This window comes from Hypomesus transpacificus, chromosome 11, assembly GCF_021917145.1.
Source record: "Hypomesus transpacificus isolate Combined female chromosome 11, fHypTra1, whole genome shotgun sequence".
Taxonomy (NCBI): domain Eukaryota; kingdom Metazoa; phylum Chordata; class Actinopteri; order Osmeriformes; family Osmeridae; genus Hypomesus; species Hypomesus transpacificus.
In genome coordinates, this window is record NC_061070.1 from 10,858,104 (window position 1) to 10,876,221 (window position 18,118).

The window sequence follows — 18,118 nt, forward strand, 5'->3', positions numbered from 1 at the left end:
TACTTTACCAAGCCCCTCATTCCTACAAGGGACTCCTGGCCGGGATTCCATTCCATAAATCTCTCTCTCTCTCTCTCTCTCTCTCTCTCTCTCTCTCTCTCTCTCTCTCTCTCTCTCTCTCTCTCTCACACTCACACTCACACTCACACTCACACTCACACTCACTCTCACTCTCTCACTCACCCCCCCACTCTAGTGTTGTCATCCGAGTCGGTACTCAAATGAAGCAGAAAAAAACACCACCAGCCCCATGAAGCGTGTCCAATCCACTCCTTTTGCCTCTTACAAATGATGTTCAGGTCAAGATTTATCTTGTGGAGCTCTACAAATGATCTCCAAGTCATCTGCTGGGGTTTGCATAATGTCTATTTCATGCCTTTAGGCCCGACATGCATTGTGATTGTTAATGTTCTGTCGTTGTTGTTGTCGTAAGCACAGCCTTAGATGTTGTAGGTGACTGTTACTGTCAGCGGACATGCGTCGTTCAGTAACTTATTTTCAGTTTTTTTGTTGCTTTGGTATCGAGTACTGTGAAATTCCACTGGTACCGACAACTGACATTTTGGTACTGTCCGTGACAACACTACCCCACTCTCTCTCTCTCTCTTTTTCACTCCCTCTTTCACTCGGCCTGGGGTTTTTGTGCTTTGGCCTTGTTCCATTGTGTCTGCTTTGCGTCAGCACATTTCCAGTGCAGCAGAGTTGGAGGTGTAAGTCAAAAGGAGAGGGCAGTCAGTGCAACTCAACACATTGTAGATTGGCTCACCCTGGCAGCTGGTATTTACTGTAGGCTAGGTGAGGGGCTAGGGGCTGTCTATGTCTGTTAAAGCCCAGGTATTCAAGTCCTGGGGGCTGTTATTAAGCCGCAAATACCAGAATTGTTTCAGAAACGTGCGTCGAGAAAACACCCAGTAAAGCGCTTGAAAGGAAGCCTTAATTGACTTGAATGAAATACTTGAGCCCCAGCACCAGCCATAACTGAGAGTCATGATGCTGTGCCCGTAGTGTTGTCCGTAGGGGAACGATACTCACACTAATGACACCTCAGTCAGTGGGTCACCTGGTCCAGCCCTCTGTGGACAAGGAGGCTCCTCTGGGAGTCAGACAGCGGAGGACTTCTCTCACGAGGACAGGCTGCAGCTCACTGCTCCTTTTGCAGTTTTTATCAGCCCTCCTCCTCCACCCCTAACTCCTCCCCCTCCACCCTTAACTCCTCCTCACCCTCCATCCCTAATTCCTCTTCTTTCTCCACCCCTAACTACTCCTCCTCCATCCCTAACTACTCCACCTCCACCCTTAGTACACCACCACCTCCACCCCTTCTCCTCTACCCCTTTTCCTCTTCCCCCCTCTTTCTTCCTTCCACCCTACTCCTCCACCACCTCGGTTCTCCTCCATGTCCTCCACCCACCCTGGGACCCCTGGAATGTGTGAACAGGTAATGGAAAATCTCCTCTCCTCGGGTGCGCTCCAGGAAATGTGAGGAGTGATAGTGGGCACCTTGCCGGAGCCAGGGCCTGAAAAACAATATTGTTTTGTTGCTTTGCTATTGGCTGACTTTTTTTTTTTATGACCCCCCCCCCTCCTTGTACAGTACCGAAATTTCAGTATGGCTCAAATCAGGGTTGTGGGATTTGTTCACTGGGCTATCCACATGTCCCTGGATCACGTGCGTGTGCGCACGCATGTGACTCCACGTACGTGCGCTCGCAAGCGTGCCTTATTAGAGACTGCATTAGCTGTGGTCGGAGTAATTGACTGACTGTGGAGGGGTAGATTCCGGATCTGGGCAGACCAGCTCGCAGGGAGAGAAGCAGCGGCAGTGTTCACAGCGGGCTGGCTCTGTAAAGAGAGCTCTGTGCTCAAGCACGCCCTCACCTCCACCAGTCCTTGGAAAGACCTTTCCTGCCCGCAAAACTGGTGTTGACTCATAGCAAGGCGTGTGTGAAGGTCTGTTCAGGTTGGCCAGTGCCCTCAATGTGTGTGGCTGCAGCCCTCTTTTCATGGGTTTCTTTCATAGAGACATTTCCTTCTCACTGCAAGGCTGGGCTGTATGCTTTTCAGCAGACCTTTTATCGACTCGGCCTGGGCAACTCAAACGAAAGCGAAAGGTACTATACGTGGAAGAACACTGCTCAGCAGGATGTTCGATAGTTGCCCTTAAATGCGTTGAATGCGACCAGCCAGGCAAGCACATTGCGGAGGATCCTCCGAGCGGTTGCATGAACAAGCGTGCTCATTCCCAGGCTCACAAACGGACGATCATATCCCTCGAGAATGGAGCGTGCAACGAGTGACGCGCAGACAGACAGTCCTTGGACAGGTGAATGGGTCAGTGGCACCACGTACATGACACAACCACACAGTGTAGGGTGACGACACGAGTGGAGATGATTGTTGAGGAAATTGCTGATAAGGACAGTTCGGCTCGCCGGTATGGCAGTTGGTCTGCCTGTTATCAGAACACCGTTGTGTGTCAACTGTGCAGGTAAACCTTCTCAACCAAGAGCAAGAATACTGCAAAATTGCACTTTACCACCTTGCTTCCACCCTTTGGAGTATGCAACCTGTCAGTCACAGCCTACAGCTATCTCCTGACGCAATTATTATCCAGGCGCCTCGAAAAGAAAAGTGGTTAGATAAAAAGGAAGGTGGTTCAAATTGGGAGCTCAAGTGGTGAGGTGCAACCCCTTCGGCCGTGATTAATAATAGGTCATTGAAAAGGATCACCGTCGACGTAGACTGAAACATTTCATCGTGATCAAATGTCCATCCCCTGGTGACGGCAAATATCGTGACTTTATTGGTTTGTTTTGTTCGTTGACCATACAGTACTGATGCTGTTCACTTACATCAGAATCAGGTGTGACAGCCCGCATCTCCTAGTAGTTTAGGTCACTGTGGTTAGAGAACTTATGTAATAGTCTGACTTTGTACATAGGCCAGGCCTACAACAATACAGTTCTCCTCCCAAGGAGAGAGATTTGATAAAGGTGTTAATGATCTGTATGCTTTATGACACAGAGGCTTGGTAAGGTGTCACAATGAGGCATATGAGATAAGCCACAACCTCCATAAAGTTGGCCACATTCGGTCACTTGTCTTTGTTCAAACAAGCTTTTGTTGTCCTCTCCCCTGTCGCTGGCCAACCATGTAAACAAGTTGACTGTTAGCATGCGCTAACTTTAGCCTGCAAATCTGCGCCACGTTCCCAGGTATCCCAGGTGTATTCGAAGGGAGAAAAAAACCAAAAACAAAGTTACAGACAGTAATGACATGATGTAGCCCTACTCACACACAAACTAAGTTCCCAATTCCGCCGTCAGACCGAGAGATTCCGCCGCGATTGTGACTCCAGCGGAGAAGGGGGAACTCGAGACGACAAAACGGAGGATGAGAAGCGAAGGAGACAGGAGGAGGAGGGAGGAGGAGGAGAGAGAGAGCGCAAGCGAGCGCGGGGCTGGAGGAGAGGACGGGGCTCAGTGCGGCCCGGGTATTCTCATGCTAATCCACTCCCGGGATGAGGCGCTAAAGCAGCCAAGCAAACAATGGCAGTGGAGCCAGGAAGTCTGCCCTGCAGTCTAGCAGGCCTTGAAAGGCATGTCAGGCAGGGCGCCGACACAGAGAAGAGGCTGCCTGCAGCACGGAGAGGCCTGCCTGCAAGGAGGGGCCCCAGGAGGAGCCAGGGATCTGGGCCAAGGCTGGGGGGAAGAGAGAGGGGAACTGGAGGAAAAAGAGCGAGAGAGAGAGACAAATGGCATACCACACTGCTCTCGCTGTAGAGGCGGCAGCAGGAGTAGGGCCGGAGTGAGGGTCTCTCTCCGAGGCTGTCGGAGAAAGAAAATGTGTCTTGTGCCGCTCTTTTCTTGGCCTTACAAACCATTTCTCTCTGCTCCTTCTGTCGCTCCGGGCTCCCATTCACCAAGGGCTTCACTAGGCTACATCTAGGCCTGCCCCCTCCACTGATCAAGTAAAGCCCGCTGGCCCGTTTGTCCATTTGTTTTTCTTTCCCGAGCTTTTGGTCGTTTGAAATGGCGCATGCAGTCAATCAGCTCGCTTTGTTTTTATTTAGGCTGTAGCCGTTCCAGACCGGGAAGTGCAGCTGCATTAATGGTTGATTATTGATGTCTGGTCCTCCCTCCAGCCATCGGGAGAAGGAAGTGGAGAAGCATTAGGGCTGGATTATTGATGTCGGTGACCCCCAGCACAGCGTAGACCATCCAGCTCCAGGGTTGTTTTACAGAGCTGTGTGTGCGTGCGTGCATGGAATATATCCAGGGAGAAGAGAAGGAGGGGGGGGGGGGGATATTGCCATTTTGAAGATTTGTGTAATATTACGGTTGTATTCTGTGGTTTTTTCGAAAGGGTTGCGAGCAAGATCACGTTAGTCCTGGATCACAGGACAATAAAGCTTCAAGAAACGTTCAATTTCCTCCGATTAATGCTAAATTTCTCAGGAAACGGGAATGTGTACACCCCCGCAGTGGTCTGAAGCCCTGAACTGTAATGACGACCGGCAACACCACACAACGTCTTCATCTTTGACCTGATGGAGTGAGCACTGCTCACCTCAGTTCTCAGACGGAATTTGAAGATCTTGCAAGATTCTCCTACTGGCTCTGACCACCTCTTGGCTTTCCAACCCCTTTGAATTTCCCTGCAGCCTTTTGAATGGTACGACCCAGAATTCCTTCCCCATGAGCCTTGTCCATGCCTCATTGCTTCACTATAAGGGGGATTATTCTTCACAGGTGGCACCACCAGCATCCCACATGACAATGCTGTCTTTCATTCTCCATCTCAGGGAAGAGAGTGACGAGGAGGCCCTTCTCCCAGAATCCTCTCTGAGACGCGATGCCCCGACCCCTTTCCTCGTACCTCTATGATGGATCGTTAACAATTGAACCTTTGGATGATTTTACTTAAATGCCAATGAGCAGAATACAGAGATTCCCTCCTTTTCTAGTAGGGGAAATGTCTTCCTTATGCTAGTCCTCCTCCACCACCGCTTCTACCGAGCACAGTCTCAAGTGTTCCAAGTCCAGGAAGGATTTGTTGTTTTGCTACCGGCTGCATCTTTGACAAGTTCCGACATGACCTTCTCCCAGTCCTGGCTGAGCCTGGAGCAGAAGACGTGGTGCTGGGGACGTCTGGAGGGAAGGTTCCCTCACACAAACCTAGCCTGTGGAGAACCACTGACTTTGCCCGGTCCCACGTTCCCTTCCATATCCTCCCCACCTTCTCTTTTTTTGTGTGTGTGTTTTTCTCTGGAAAACCATGACAAGGCTTGACCCCCAATTGCTTACTTTGCCAGCCTGTTTCTGTTGTTCTTTTGGCCCCCCCTTATCGCAAGCAGTAGCCAGGGGACCGTCGTATCTCCCCCTGAACTCTGCGATCGCGATAGCTGTGTCTCTCGTGTCAATCACCCAGCCGTGTGTTTGTGTGTGTAGGGAAGTGGATGTGTCGGAGGGGGGGGGGGGGGGGGGGGGCTGCTTCTTCCTGGCTCTGGAGCTCACAGCAGTCTCTTTCCCCCTGGCGTGTCGCGTCTTGTCTGGCTACCTGGTCGTGCTTATCTCCGCCGTGCTATGTTGTTGTTGTCCCGTCTTGGTAGCGGAGTGGAACATTTTCATCGCCAAGTCGGTGTTGAGTAAACGCAGATATAAATATATATATATATATACGGTGTCGGTAGCGACGCGCAGCAAGTTTAGCAAATCGAAGGCCGTCCAAACTCACGTAGAAGTGAATCCCCCCCCGCCCCCTCCCTCTTCTGACTGCCTCTCAACCAGAAGTTTACTCGACCATATCTTTTAGTTCTTCTTTCTGGTCTCCATTGCTCGCTCTCTCGCTCGCTCTCTCTCTCCCTCCCTCAAACACACGCACGCGTACACCCACGCCCACAGAGTCCCGCTGCTTGGCCTCCTCTAAAGGTGCCTGGCTGGCTGTCTTGTCTCCCCAGCCTTGAGGAGGCCTGCTTTGTTCCCTCATTACCCAGTCAGGGATGTGTGAAAAGTGGGGCACAGGTCGGGGCTCTTTGTCCCCCTCGGGCAAATCAAAAGTGACAGACACCGGCCCGCACCGCCACTAATTTGTCCCCCCCCCTCGATACGGGCGCTTCCCCCGGCCCGCTAATTGCTCGCGAGTCGCGCAGGCCTACAAGGGAACAGACACATTTCGTTATTAACGCTGGACGGGGCCAACGCTGGTAATTGCGGAACATCCTTCAACAAATAATTTGGGCATGTTTAGTCATTCAAGAGTAGCGCCAGCCTGACAGGGGTTGTGGGGTCAAGCCGGCGAAAAAAACAAGAGGGCAAAGATGGATGGCACACACACCAAATAATCAAAAGTGTGGGGGTGGGGGGGGGGGGGGGATGGGCATGGATGGATAAAAGGTTCTTTCTCCCTTCTCAAGGTTGTTTGTCACCTCTGGTGTTCGCTAGTGAGCCAGGGTGAGAGGAGGGAAGGAGCCGCTGGGCTTCTCTCTCTGCCGTGGTCCTCCAACGTTGATCAAAAAGGCTAACCCCCACATCACTAACACTTTGCAGCAGTGGAGGAAGCAATTTGACGCAATCCCATTTTTCTGTATTTCTTTGTTTGCTTCCTTGTCCCTCTGCGGTGTTTGTGGCAAATGGAGTTGATGTGATCTGCGAGAGACGCCGTATCGCTCTGTTCTTGCACGATATTCCGTCTTCAGATTGAATAAGATGCGCTGTCTGGCCCTTATTGGATTTGGGTGCCATTTGGTTGGGCTTTTACTGTCCTGAAAGGAGCATACTGGAAGAGGAGATGGAAGTGGGTTCCGTCCGGTTCAGTCTGCGTTTGACGGATGCTCCTGAGTCCTGATCTCCATACCAGAGAGTGTGCTCCCAGTCACTCAGCAGATACGATAATGCTGCGGTATCCAGAACACCATAGGGTTTAGATATCAACCCACTCCTTAACTCGTGCACCGCTGAGAGAGCTGGTGGAGGGTAATGTTGCTTAATTGCAGAAAAGTATTTTACTGCCGTTTTGGATAACTAAGCCTTAACTGAGTTCTAGCTGATACAAATGTCGTTGTCTGTCTTTTTCTAGGGTTGTGGACCCAGGGAGCCTGTGAGAACGAAGATTTGAGATTCTCGCCCAGAGCCAACGTTGCCCCCCCCCCACCTGTCTCCCTGCCCCCGAGTACTCTCCCCTCCACCAGCCTCACCTCCAGCCCCACAGCCCTGTCGGAGCCCCACCTCACCTCCGCCCCCCTAGCCCTCTCAGAGAGTCCCTCACCTCCACAGCCCCGTCAGAGCTCCACCTCACCTCCAGGTGAACAAGCAGAGGAGTGGAACCAGGATCAGGAGCTCCCCCCTGCTGAGGCCTATAGGCCTCCCTCCACACCCCCAGCCCCTCCAGACCCCCAGCCCCAGCAAACCCTCCACACCCCCAGCCCCAGCAGACCCTCCAGACCCCCGCACGCAGCACCCCAGCCTGCAGTGGGATGTCAGGCCTCGCCCTCTACGTGGCTGCAGTGGCAGTCAGCATACTGCTCACCCTCGGAGCTCAAGGTAAGACTCACTGGATGCACCTTTGTTACATTTACATTTAGTCATTATCCAGAGCGATTTACAATAAGTACAGGGACATTCTCCCCGAGGCAAGTAGGGTGAAGTGCCTTGCCCAAGGACACAATATCATTTGGCACGCCCGGGATTCGAACCAACAACCTTCTGATTAATAGCCTAAATCCCTAACCGCTCAGCCATCTGACCCCTGTTCCTTTTGCTACACTTCCATCGCCGCTAGTTGTAGTTAGCTTCCGCTGACTTGCTAGGCTACATTCACACACCCAGTTGAAACCAGAACCTATAGTTACAGGGGGAACTGCAGAATGACTGTTTTCGAGAACTCCATTGAACCATAATAATTTTCAAAGTGATTTAAATGGATATCCTCTTGTCTATTCTTTGATTCAATTGGCCATTATCTTACATCTCGACCATAGTATAGCTGCAGAGGATCGGCGTTGTTATGGGTTGTAAAAGCATTGAACCCCATTCCCGTTCACAAAGACACACTAGGACAACAGAGGTTGATTAGCTTCACAAGTCAACAGCGCGGGTTCAAGTATTCATGACTTTTGAGTTGTTAAGCCAGATTAGCATGAAGAGCTCTATTTCTGCCTTTTGTTTACGCAAGCACCCCCCCCCCCCCCCCCCCACCCCCATGTGACTTAGCCCACATACAGAGAGATCCCTATCTTAAGCCATTGTAATTGCTGTGATCAGGGTGAATTAGCTGAGAATGTGGGAAGGGGGGGGGGGGGGGGGGGGGTTGAGCTGCTTAGTTAAAAGAATATGAATACAAACCACTCTCTGGAGGTAACAGACAATTGTGTTGTGGGGCGTTATGCTAATTTGCCTTGCTAATCCAAGCACTGGTAATCCAAGATCAGTTTTCCCCGGCACTTTCTCTGTAGCCGGCGCACTACGCAGGTCGCAGCCCGCCTAATCTTGTCCACTACATGAAATGGATGCGGCAGTGTCCTCTCAATGAGATTAGACCATGTTGAATGTCATGTGATTCTGCCGTGATAAAGCAGTTAGCCGGGCGCAGCCCCCGTAGCACAGCGCTCTCTCCCTCTCTCTCTCTCTTCTGTCTACCTCTCTCTCTCATTTCCATCTCTCTTTCTCTCTGTGTGCCCCTCCCCCCCCCCCCCCCCCCCTCCCGTTGCCTAACGATTCAGGCATCACGGCATCACACCAGGCCCTCGTGAGTTATTTACCTGCCGTGCGTGTTTCTGTTTACACGGCCATGTCCGACGTCGGGAGAACACAAAGGATGTCTTTACACGCTGCATGGGGCCTTGTGAAACGAGCCTCCCTCCACGGCCTCATGTTTCTACTGGATTCTTTCTGTCTGTATGGGTCTCTCTCTTTCTCCTCCCCCTCTCTCCTGTCTGGGCCCAGAGAGTGACTCACCTCGACGTCCATAAAGCCAGGCTAGGGGCCATAAAGAAGCATCTCTCAGCCCCGTAAAAGGTAACCTTTAACCAGCCAATGAGATGTGAAGGCAAATAGCGGGAGCTGATTACTCTGCCGAGCGCAAGTCTTTGAGGACACACATGCACACAAACACACCCTTACCGACACACCGGAACAGATAAGTCGGGGCGAAGCCCAGCCGCGAGTGTTAAACGATGGTGATTGATTCAGGCCCGAAGCTCTGATGCAAGGGGGCCGTGGAGTCCTGTCCCTTTATCAGGGTGTCCACATTCCCTATTGTGGTTTGATTCCCGCTCTGTTGACTCTGGTGGCTCCCTGCTCTCCGGCCCCCGGAGCCTTCCCCTCTCAGCCTCTGCTGGAAGCCGAACCCAGCCCAGGGGGCCCGCGGCTTCCTCATCCTCTCCCTGTTGAAGCTCAGTCATCGACGGGCGCGACCCGCCGGGGCAAGCCCATCTCCTCCCCGCGCTCACTACAGGAAGCTGTTGGCTTGATTGCCGGCGCTCCGTGTCCCTTTTAGCACATTAACCGTTTCCTCCATAGCGCCATCCCCGTCGTTACAGGGCTGCGGCATACTCCAAACACTCATTGTTCTCCGGAAAGAATTGTACTCCCATGAGGCAGCACTTTTTTTTCTCTCATTTCCCTTTTTTCTTTTTTTCTTTAGCTCAACCTGCTAAGTAAAGTGAGTGTTGAAGCTGGCACAGACCAGCCCTTCATAGCTGTGTGACAGGGGGCACTGAAGTAGCTGCTCGTTGGCCAGGAGGAGGCTGTATGGGGGGGGGTCCCCGCTGGGCTGGCTCCTGAATGGCCCCTTTCAATTTCACTCTTTTCTTCCCTACCCGAGAAGGTGTCACCAGAACCAATTAGAATTCAACCCGAGTCTCACCCAGGGGGAAAATAAAGTGTTTTATAGGTCTAGCGCTTTTTTGTGTGTGTGCTTTTTAGTTGTGTTTTTTTTTTTTATTGTCTTCTGTTGTTTTCCATGTGGGAGACGTTTTAATGAGCGCAAGGCTGCAGTTACTTGTTAAATACCTTTCAAGGTACTCTGCTGTTGCCCGGGTAGCATCGCTGTTGAGTAAACCTGCCTCAAAGTTGCTGATTGAAGACTCATGTCTTTGTATTGAAAGAAAACATTATGCAATTATGACACAACACATTATGAATAATATTTTGTGAATCATATAAAAAGCTGTTGAGTTGTTTAGGTTGTAATGTGCTTTGGCAACACGACACAGGTTTTTGCACAGAAGGGGTGGCAGGGGTTAGATAACAGAACTGCTTTGCATCATCACATACCGGAGGAACGAGAAGTATATCATCCCTGTCTCTTCCTCTGTCACTGGAAGTGATGACTGAGCTGAAACGAGACACGAGTGGGTGATTCACCCTGTTGTTGTTTTTGTCCTCGTCGCGGGCCAGCCGCCCTACCCATGTCATCTCAACCCGCCACACGACTCGATATCCCCGTCAGCTAATACCTCCACGCCTCTCCTGTTCTTGCCGACTCACCCCGGCCAGGAGGGCTGTCATTTCACTCTGCTCGTCCCTCCTCCTTCCCCGGGGCCCGCCTCGCTCCCAAGGTCAGGGAGAAAGGTGACATGGATAGTCCCAGGGGTGTGCTGTGCGGTTGGGAACCAATCTCTCCCTGCTCCCCTACCCCCCCCCCCCCCCCTCACCCCCTAGCCCAGGACTTTAGCGAAAGGCGACTTTCATTTCCTGTGTTTGTTCTTCAGGTACCCGAGTACTCCTCCGCCCGGCCCCCGTAGGTGGGCCGGGCTCCTGGAACACGGCGCTCTCCCCCCCCCCCCCCCCCCCCCTGACGGCCGGGCGCTTTTTCGACCAAAAACATTGAAGCGCTTGCCCTTTAAGAGCCCCGGCTGCATTCCACAGCCCTGCAGACGGGGGACGGCGGGGCCTCGTTAGCGAGGAGCGTGCTGGCCCTTTAAGAGGATCCAGCATGTGGCTGACTGGAGATGGAGAGGCTCATTACTGGGGGTGCTCTGCCAGACCTCAGACTCCGCCGTGACTGGCGGCAGAATTAAGCACACATGTGGAGGCAAGAGGCTGAGAGCAGGCGGCCATTTCCAGCCCCACTGACAAGGGCCACCACCACCACCACCCCCCCCCCCCCTCCTCCACCTCCTCCTCCCTCTCCTGTCATTCACGGCCCCCACCAATCGCAGCTCTCCTAGTTGTCGGACAGGGGCGGGAGGAGGAGGTGGTGGCAGGGGCTACGGAGCGTCTTCGCTAAAAGAGCCGGCCCAAAGAGCAACAGAGAGACCTTGAGGCTTCAGGAGGGGAACTTTGAAATCTTCTGTTGTCAGCATGGTTTTACTGTGGGACCCCCAGTTACCGAGGAGAAAACCGCCCCTCAGAACTCCTTCAGGTCTCTAGGCGACAAGTCATCGAAAAGTTTTTTTTTTTTTTTTTTTTTCGGGATGTGCTTACTCATGACTATATCAAAGAGGCTTTCATCGCCTCATCAAAGTGTGGAGTAACCTCCCGGATCAGTCCCTCCCCCTGGTTCCACATCAGTCAAACATGACTGATGCCTCTCTGGGCTTGTATTTTAGACCTAGCACTGCTCCCAGTGGGAGAGACAAGGAGCGGAGAGGGAGAGGAGGAGGGAAGAAGAAGAAGGGGGGGAAAAAGTAGAAGGGGAACGAGCGGGAGAGATCTTCCATCGGCGCTCTGGTTTCTATTTGGGGCCCGGCCCGTTTGATCCGCTTCCAGTCTGCTGTGCGTTTTCGAAGTTTCCACCGCCGCCTCCCAACACGGTTCTGTGCCAATCTGACATCGCTGAGGAGCCGGCCCTGACCGGGCCCAGAGCCATGCCTCCACTTAAGCACAGTTTATTAGCGGAACAATTTCAGATATTATTTTGATCAAATCTCTCGTGTGCTATATCGTTGACGAGGGGTCTAGACTATCTGCCTCCCACTCCCGACTTCAGTCCTTTTTGTGTGTGTGGGGGGGGGGGCCGGGGGGGGCGCTGGGGGCATGTGTGTTATCGATCGAAAAAGGAGAGGGTGTAGGAAAATAGTTGATGCGTGTGTTGTATGGTCTGTGTGTGTGTGTGTGTGTGTGTGTACCGCACAGAGCAGAACAGAGCCCGAGCGTCTGATCTCACCCCCAGGAGGGGGGTGTCTACTCGGAGCAGCGTGTCGGGAGAGCTGGACTCCTGTAATCGCCTCGTTCCCCCCCCCCCCCCCCCGCCGCTGATACCGGGCCCACATCAAAGCGGCGGCTTCACAGCTTTCTGAGGCCCGCCCTGCTATCTCCACCCAGAGAGACGCTCCACTTCCATTAGCTCTCTTTTCTTCTCTCTCTCTCTTTTTTTTCCGGGTGTTGCCACGCAGATAGCCTCGGCCCCTTGTTTGTACAACAGATGAATGTTTGTTCTTTACCCTGATGCCCCTCCGCTCCAGACTCCTTCCCTTCCGGGTTCACAAAGAAGCTGTTGTTGGTGTCGAGTTTGGCCCTCTGTTGTTGACACTTTGAAATGCAAATAAAAGCCTGAGAGAGTTGTTTTTCTCCCTCGGAGCCTGGGTATCTTTATTGCCGGCCTCCCATTTGTTGAGGCCGTGGCCTCTTTGGAAATTTGCATTTTTCATTGACTGCAGGCATCTGTAGGACGGGTCTCTCCGCTTTTAGCTGACGTCCCTCCGCCCCGCGAAGTCGCCACAGACTTTTCAGAGTACGAATTAACCGTCAAAAGTGAATTCCGGCCCCAGTAGAAAAGCTCTTATCCGTCTCGCTCTGCCCATAATGCTCATTTACCAATAGAATTAGGCTCACGTCGGGTACACAGTCTGAATACCGAACCACCGGGGAGATCACTAGTGAAGCCATAAAAAAGAGAGGAGAGAGGAAAACACTAAGTTACTGAGACGACTCCCCTGGTAATGGGGAGCTTGGAGAGGAATGCAGAGACTTGGAGGAGCTAGTGGAGCGCAGACAGAGCCTCTATCTCTGGGCCGGATCTGGGCTCGGCTGCAGCCCAGGTTGTTGTTTTTTTTTTCGGGTGCGGGTTTTTCGCAGGTGAGCGCAGCCTTTTCCTCCGCGCCGACATGTCTGAACCGGAGAGCGCTGCGAGTCACGTCCACACACCAGAGGAAGTGCCCGCAGCCCGACCGCGCCACACACAGACACGCACACACACAGAAACACACACACACAGACAGACAGACCTCGCTTTGTGCTACTTAGGAGCCCCGCAGCCTCAGGTCTAACCCTCTCCTGGGAGGCAGACGGGGGCAGGCAGGGAAGGAGGGGGGGGGGGGGGGGGGGTATGGAAGGAAGGAAAGAAAGAAGAAAAGAAAAAAGGGAGGGGGAGGGTGTAAGTAGGAGCGAGCCATGCATCTCAGGGACGGGAGATAGAAAGTATCTATAGAAAGTAGGAGGGAGAAGCAGAAGGGAGTCGCGGGGACAAAAGCAGAGAGGGAAGAAGAAACCCAAAAGAAACTGAGAAATGTGACCAAGGTGACATTCAGAGTAATAAGATAAGTGGGCCGGGGCCGTAATAAAGGATGACATGAGAACGAAGAGAGAGGGGGGGGGGGGGGGGGGTTAGCAACACGAGAAGAGCAAGAACCACCAGTGATAAGGAATACAAAATGTCTCCTTGGGCAAGCACATGCTCTGTATTTAACGCAGCACAGGAGACCTGACACTGGGTTTTTATAACCTGACCTCTACCTGACCTTGGCTTCCTGGTAGCTGGATTAACAACAGGCCGATCTACCACCTCCTGGAATGGGCCTTGGGCCGCTAACAACTCGTGTGTCTGCGCACGACTTGTTGCTCGCTTCTTTAAGGTGTTGTTAATGTCGAGATCCTGGCATCAAGCTTGCATGAACTCCCGACAACATTAAAAACCTACTCGGGCCATCAACATTTGCAGCAGTCAAACCACACGATTATTACCGCGAAAGAATGCGCCCTAATGGCTTGTAATCGCCTGGGATTCGCCTCCCCTCCAACCGAAAGCCTCTCCCCGCTAAAAACATTTGTTTTCAATTTCATATCCTGATGAGGTTTAGATGGAGACCAGTGACAGAGGAGGTTGAGAGAGAGAGAGAGCTTTGCAGTAGTGATCTGGTGATGGTGATGGCACATGCCTGCGATGGCCCTGACCGGACACCAGAGTATTAATAGCCCTCAGACCTTAAATGGGTCCCCCGCATCACACACAAGTGCACACAAACACGACCTGACTGCAGTCAGAGGGAGCCTAATAACCCAGAGACTGACAGTGGATGAGCTCGCGCTGATACGGATGTGTAGAATGCTCTGGAACAGAGGAGGGGGAAACTCGAAGCAGGCTGGCTGCCTCATACAGTACCTTTCAAGGTACTCTTGCGTTGCTGGGTAGAAAGAGTGTGGATTAAGCATTTTGGGTGATGGGCTCCGGTTTATGGCCCAATCTGTGTTTGTATTTGCGATTGTTTGTCCTGAAAATGCATAAATGGCGCGCGGAGAAATGTTTTCTCTTGGCAAACATAGTCCCGCAAATGGAGGAAACATTAAAAAAATGATGAATGCTGCCGTTAAAACTGTCATTATAAACAAAGCCGTTTCTCCCCTCTTCCTCCTCCTCTCATTCGCCCAATTATCCCTCCCTCTCTCCCCGCCCCCTTCCTCTTTCCCTCCCTGTAGCAGGTCAGAACCCGGACCACATGCTCCACGGCACGGGGGCCAAACACGAGGGCCGGCGGCCCGGGGACGACTCGACGGTGGCCCCGGAGGACGCGGCGCGCTTCCTCAGCTGCCACTGCTCGGGCCACTGTCCCGAGGACGCCAAGAACAACACGTGCGAGTGAGTGGCCGACGTGACCCCACCCCCCCCCCCCCAGAGCCCCCCCCCCCCCCCCCCCCCCCCCCCCCCCCCCCCCCCCCCCCCCCCCCCCCAGAGCCCCACCCCCCCAGAGCCCCACCCCCCCCAGAGCCCCCCCCCCCCCCCCCCCCCCCAGAGCCCCACCCCCAGCACCCTGCTGCTTCCCGCATCGGCCGGAAAGCCGTCCCCGCCGTCCTCTGTTCCGTGTCTGGGGCGTCTCGCCCCCCCTAGGCTCGCTTGTCGTCGCTTTTCAGGGGAACTTTGAATCCCACGTTTTGAGACGTTTGAGAGCGTGACGTCACACCTAGTACCCTGTGTGTGTGTGTGTGTGTGTGTGTGCGTGGGAGTCGGTCCGGCATTATTGACCGACCGCGTGTTTATTTACTTTTGTGCAGGACGAACGGCCAGTGTTTCGCCATCATAGAGGAGGATGAGTACGGCGAAGTCATCCTGACCTCAGGCTGCATGAAGTACGAGGGCTCGCACTTCCAGTGCAAGGTAAGCCCTCAGGACCCCGGCTGGGCTTACAGAGCGGGAGCAGGTCGTGAAAAGAAACCAGTTATTTCAAATCCTGTCCCAATGACGGTAATAACCCGGTCATGACGGGGCCCTGGATGTCAGTCATGCGGTGGGAGGCATGGCAGCAGCGCTTGAGAAGCTACCCTAGTCCCTCCTGGAAACATTCCAAGCAGCGGCCTTGCGTGTTCACGACTCACGTTGCCGCTGGCGACTCTTTTCCCCCTCAGGATTCACCCAGGGCCCAGACCAGGAGGACCATCGAATGCTGCCAAAAGGACTTCTGCAACCGCGACCTTCAGCCCACGCTGCCGCCGCCTATAGAAACCAGTAAGGCCTCACCGCCAGCTTGCACGCTTAAATGGCTAGCTAGGTGTTTCACCCAAGTCAAGGTCGAGGAGAGGTCGTCTTTAGTCTGCGTGGAAAGCGTGTGTTATTAGATTTTTGGGTTTGGGCCCGACCGTTTTTCCAGTGAAGAAAATGAAAGGGCTTGTTGTGGAGGTATTCATGTCTTGTCGTTCTCGTTGTTGTCTTAGGTTCTTACTTTGGCAGCGCCCACTGGCTGGCCTTCTTCATCTCCATGACGGTGTGCTGCTGCACCCTCATCTGCATCACTGTGGTCTGTTACTACAGGTAGGAGTGCTGAGCAAGCTGTTCCGCCCTAATCTATCTGATTGAGTTCCCCCCCTCGGATATCTGCTTTCCGGAATGAGCCCGAGCGCCCGCCGCTAGTTAGGAGTGGAGCCAGACTCGCCGGCTTGATTCCCGGTCTGGTTTCACATGTCCGCTCACGTGACCGTGACCCTTTGGGGTTGACCTCCGTGTTGCGTTCCCAGATACAAGTGGCAGACGGAGAGGCAGCGCTACAGCCGCGACCTGGAGCAGGACGAGGCCTTCATCCCGGTGGGGGAGTCCCTCAAAGACCTCATCCACCAGTCCCAGAGCTCCGGCAGTGGCTCCGGGCTCCCCCTGCTGGTAGGAAGCCTCCGCTACACTGGGAGGGGCCTCGCTGCATGTGACTGGGGGGGGGGGGCGGGGTAGACTGATAGTAGACTGGGTGTTATTTTGGTGCTGTCCCCGAATACAAAATACCAACTCAAAATAGGAACGTAGCGTGTGTGTTGGTTTGGGGCTGAACGTAATGGCAGATGTTGTGTGCGGTCGACGTTGAGTAATTTTTTTGGTTATAAATACTTACAATAATAATGTAGTTGGTACTGAAAGTCCGTGGCTGAAGCAGGAAACGTGTGCTATGAAAACATGCAAATCTCCAGTCGTTTTGCGAAACAGTGTTCAAGCGTCCGTGGATCCTTCCCCCCCCCCAGGTGCAGCGCACCATCGCCAAGCAGATCCAGATGGTGCGTCAGATCGGCAAGGGGCGCTACGGCGAGGTGTGGCTGGCGCGCTGGCGCGGGGAGAAGGTGGCCGTGAAGGTCTTCTTCACCAGGGAGGAGGCCAGCTGGTTCCGAGAGACGGAGATCTACCAGACGGTCCTCATGAGACACGAGAACATCCTGGGTACTGGGGCTCTCCTCTCCTGCTAACCCTGTCCAGCTGCTTCTGAACGGCCGTCCTGTTTGCTAGCGGGGGGCGGGGGGGAAGTTGTTTGGTTGCTAGTGTGTCACTATTGGAAGCCTTTCTTCAGAAGTTAAACGTATAAAACGCGAATTGACTGCGATGCATTGCCTCAGTGCCTCGCGGCCCTCCTCAACACGTCTCCTAACCTCTCCCCCCCCCCCCCCCCCCCCCCCCCCCCCCCAGGCTTCATCGCCGCCGACATCAAGGGCACGGGCGCCTTCACCCAGCTCTTCCTCATCACCGACTACCACGAGAACGGCTCGCTGTACGACTACCTCAAGTTCACCACGCTGGACACGCAGGGCCTGCTGCGGCTGGCCTACTCGGCGGCGTGCGGCCTCTGCCACCTGCACACGGAGATCTACGGCACGCAGGGCAAGCCGGCCATCGCCCACCGCGACCTGAAGAGCAAGAACATCCTGATGAAGAAGAACGGCACGTGCTGCATCGCCGACCTGGGCCTGGCCGTCAAGTTCAACAGGTAGGGAAGCCCACCACCACCACCGCCGCCCTGTGCTATCACCACACAAACATCCATGGGTTTGGCCTACTGCAGAGCCTGCGACCTTACGCCGGTCTTTCTCCCTCCCTCCTTCCTCCGTCAGTGACACCAACGAGGTGGACGTCCCCCTGAGCAGCAGGGTGGGCACGCGCAGGTACATGGCCCCGGAGGTGCTGAGCGAGAGCCTCAACAAGAACCACTTCCAGGCCTACATCATGGCCGACATCTACAGCTACGGCCTCGTCATCTGGGAGATGGCCCGCCGCTGCGTCACAGGAGGTAGGCTGCACACGCGCACACACACACACACACAGAGGCACGCCTCATCGACTGTCCCTCAGCTATTCGGTCACATAAAGCCCGGAACTTTCATGGAAAAGTCACTTCAAAGATGGTCGCTTGCGTTCACCTCCCGCACGACAGTGAGGGGCTATTCATCGCGTCTCAACCCCTCCTTTTCTCTGGCTGTTTCCCAGGCATCGTGGAGGACTACCAGCTGCCCTACTACGAGATGGTGCCCTCGGACCCGTCCTATGAAGACATGCTGGAGGTGGTGTGCGTGAAAGGACTCCGGCCCACCGTCTCCAACCGGTGGAACAGCGACGAGGTGAGCGCTCGCTCCAGTTTGTTGAGCGTGATGCTCTGTGTGAGAGTCGTGTCAGTGTTTCCCCCCCCAGTGGTCCTGCGGGCATGTAAAGCAGGTGCGTT

The 18,118-nt window shown here is 53.9% G+C and overlaps 1 protein-coding gene across 2 annotated transcripts in view; it reads left to right on the top strand.

Annotated features, from left to right (window-relative positions):
* bmpr1aa (bone morphogenetic protein receptor, type IAa) overlaps positions 1–18,118 on the top strand; it is a 28,187-nt gene that overhangs the window by 9,031 nt on the left and 1,038 nt on the right. Inside the window, exons 3-12 of one of the 2 annotated variants that reach the window (XM_047028957.1) lie at positions 7,078–7,541; positions 14,637–14,796; positions 15,210–15,312; positions 15,561–15,660; positions 15,867–15,963; positions 16,167–16,305; positions 16,656–16,848; positions 17,092–17,389; positions 17,514–17,689; positions 17,887–18,017. In XM_047028957.1, coding sequence (XP_046884913.1) covers positions 7,475–7,541; positions 14,637–14,796; positions 15,210–15,312; positions 15,561–15,660; positions 15,867–15,963; positions 16,167–16,305; positions 16,656–16,848; positions 17,092–17,389; positions 17,514–17,689; positions 17,887–18,017 — 1,464 coding nt within the window. In that variant the 5' untranslated portion in view covers positions 7,078–7,474. The remainder of the gene's footprint in view (positions 1–7,077; positions 7,542–14,636; positions 14,797–15,209; positions 15,313–15,560; positions 15,661–15,866; positions 15,964–16,166; positions 16,306–16,655; positions 16,849–17,091; positions 17,390–17,513; positions 17,690–17,886; positions 18,018–18,118) is intronic. The other variant, XM_047028958.1, reaches the window with a different exon arrangement.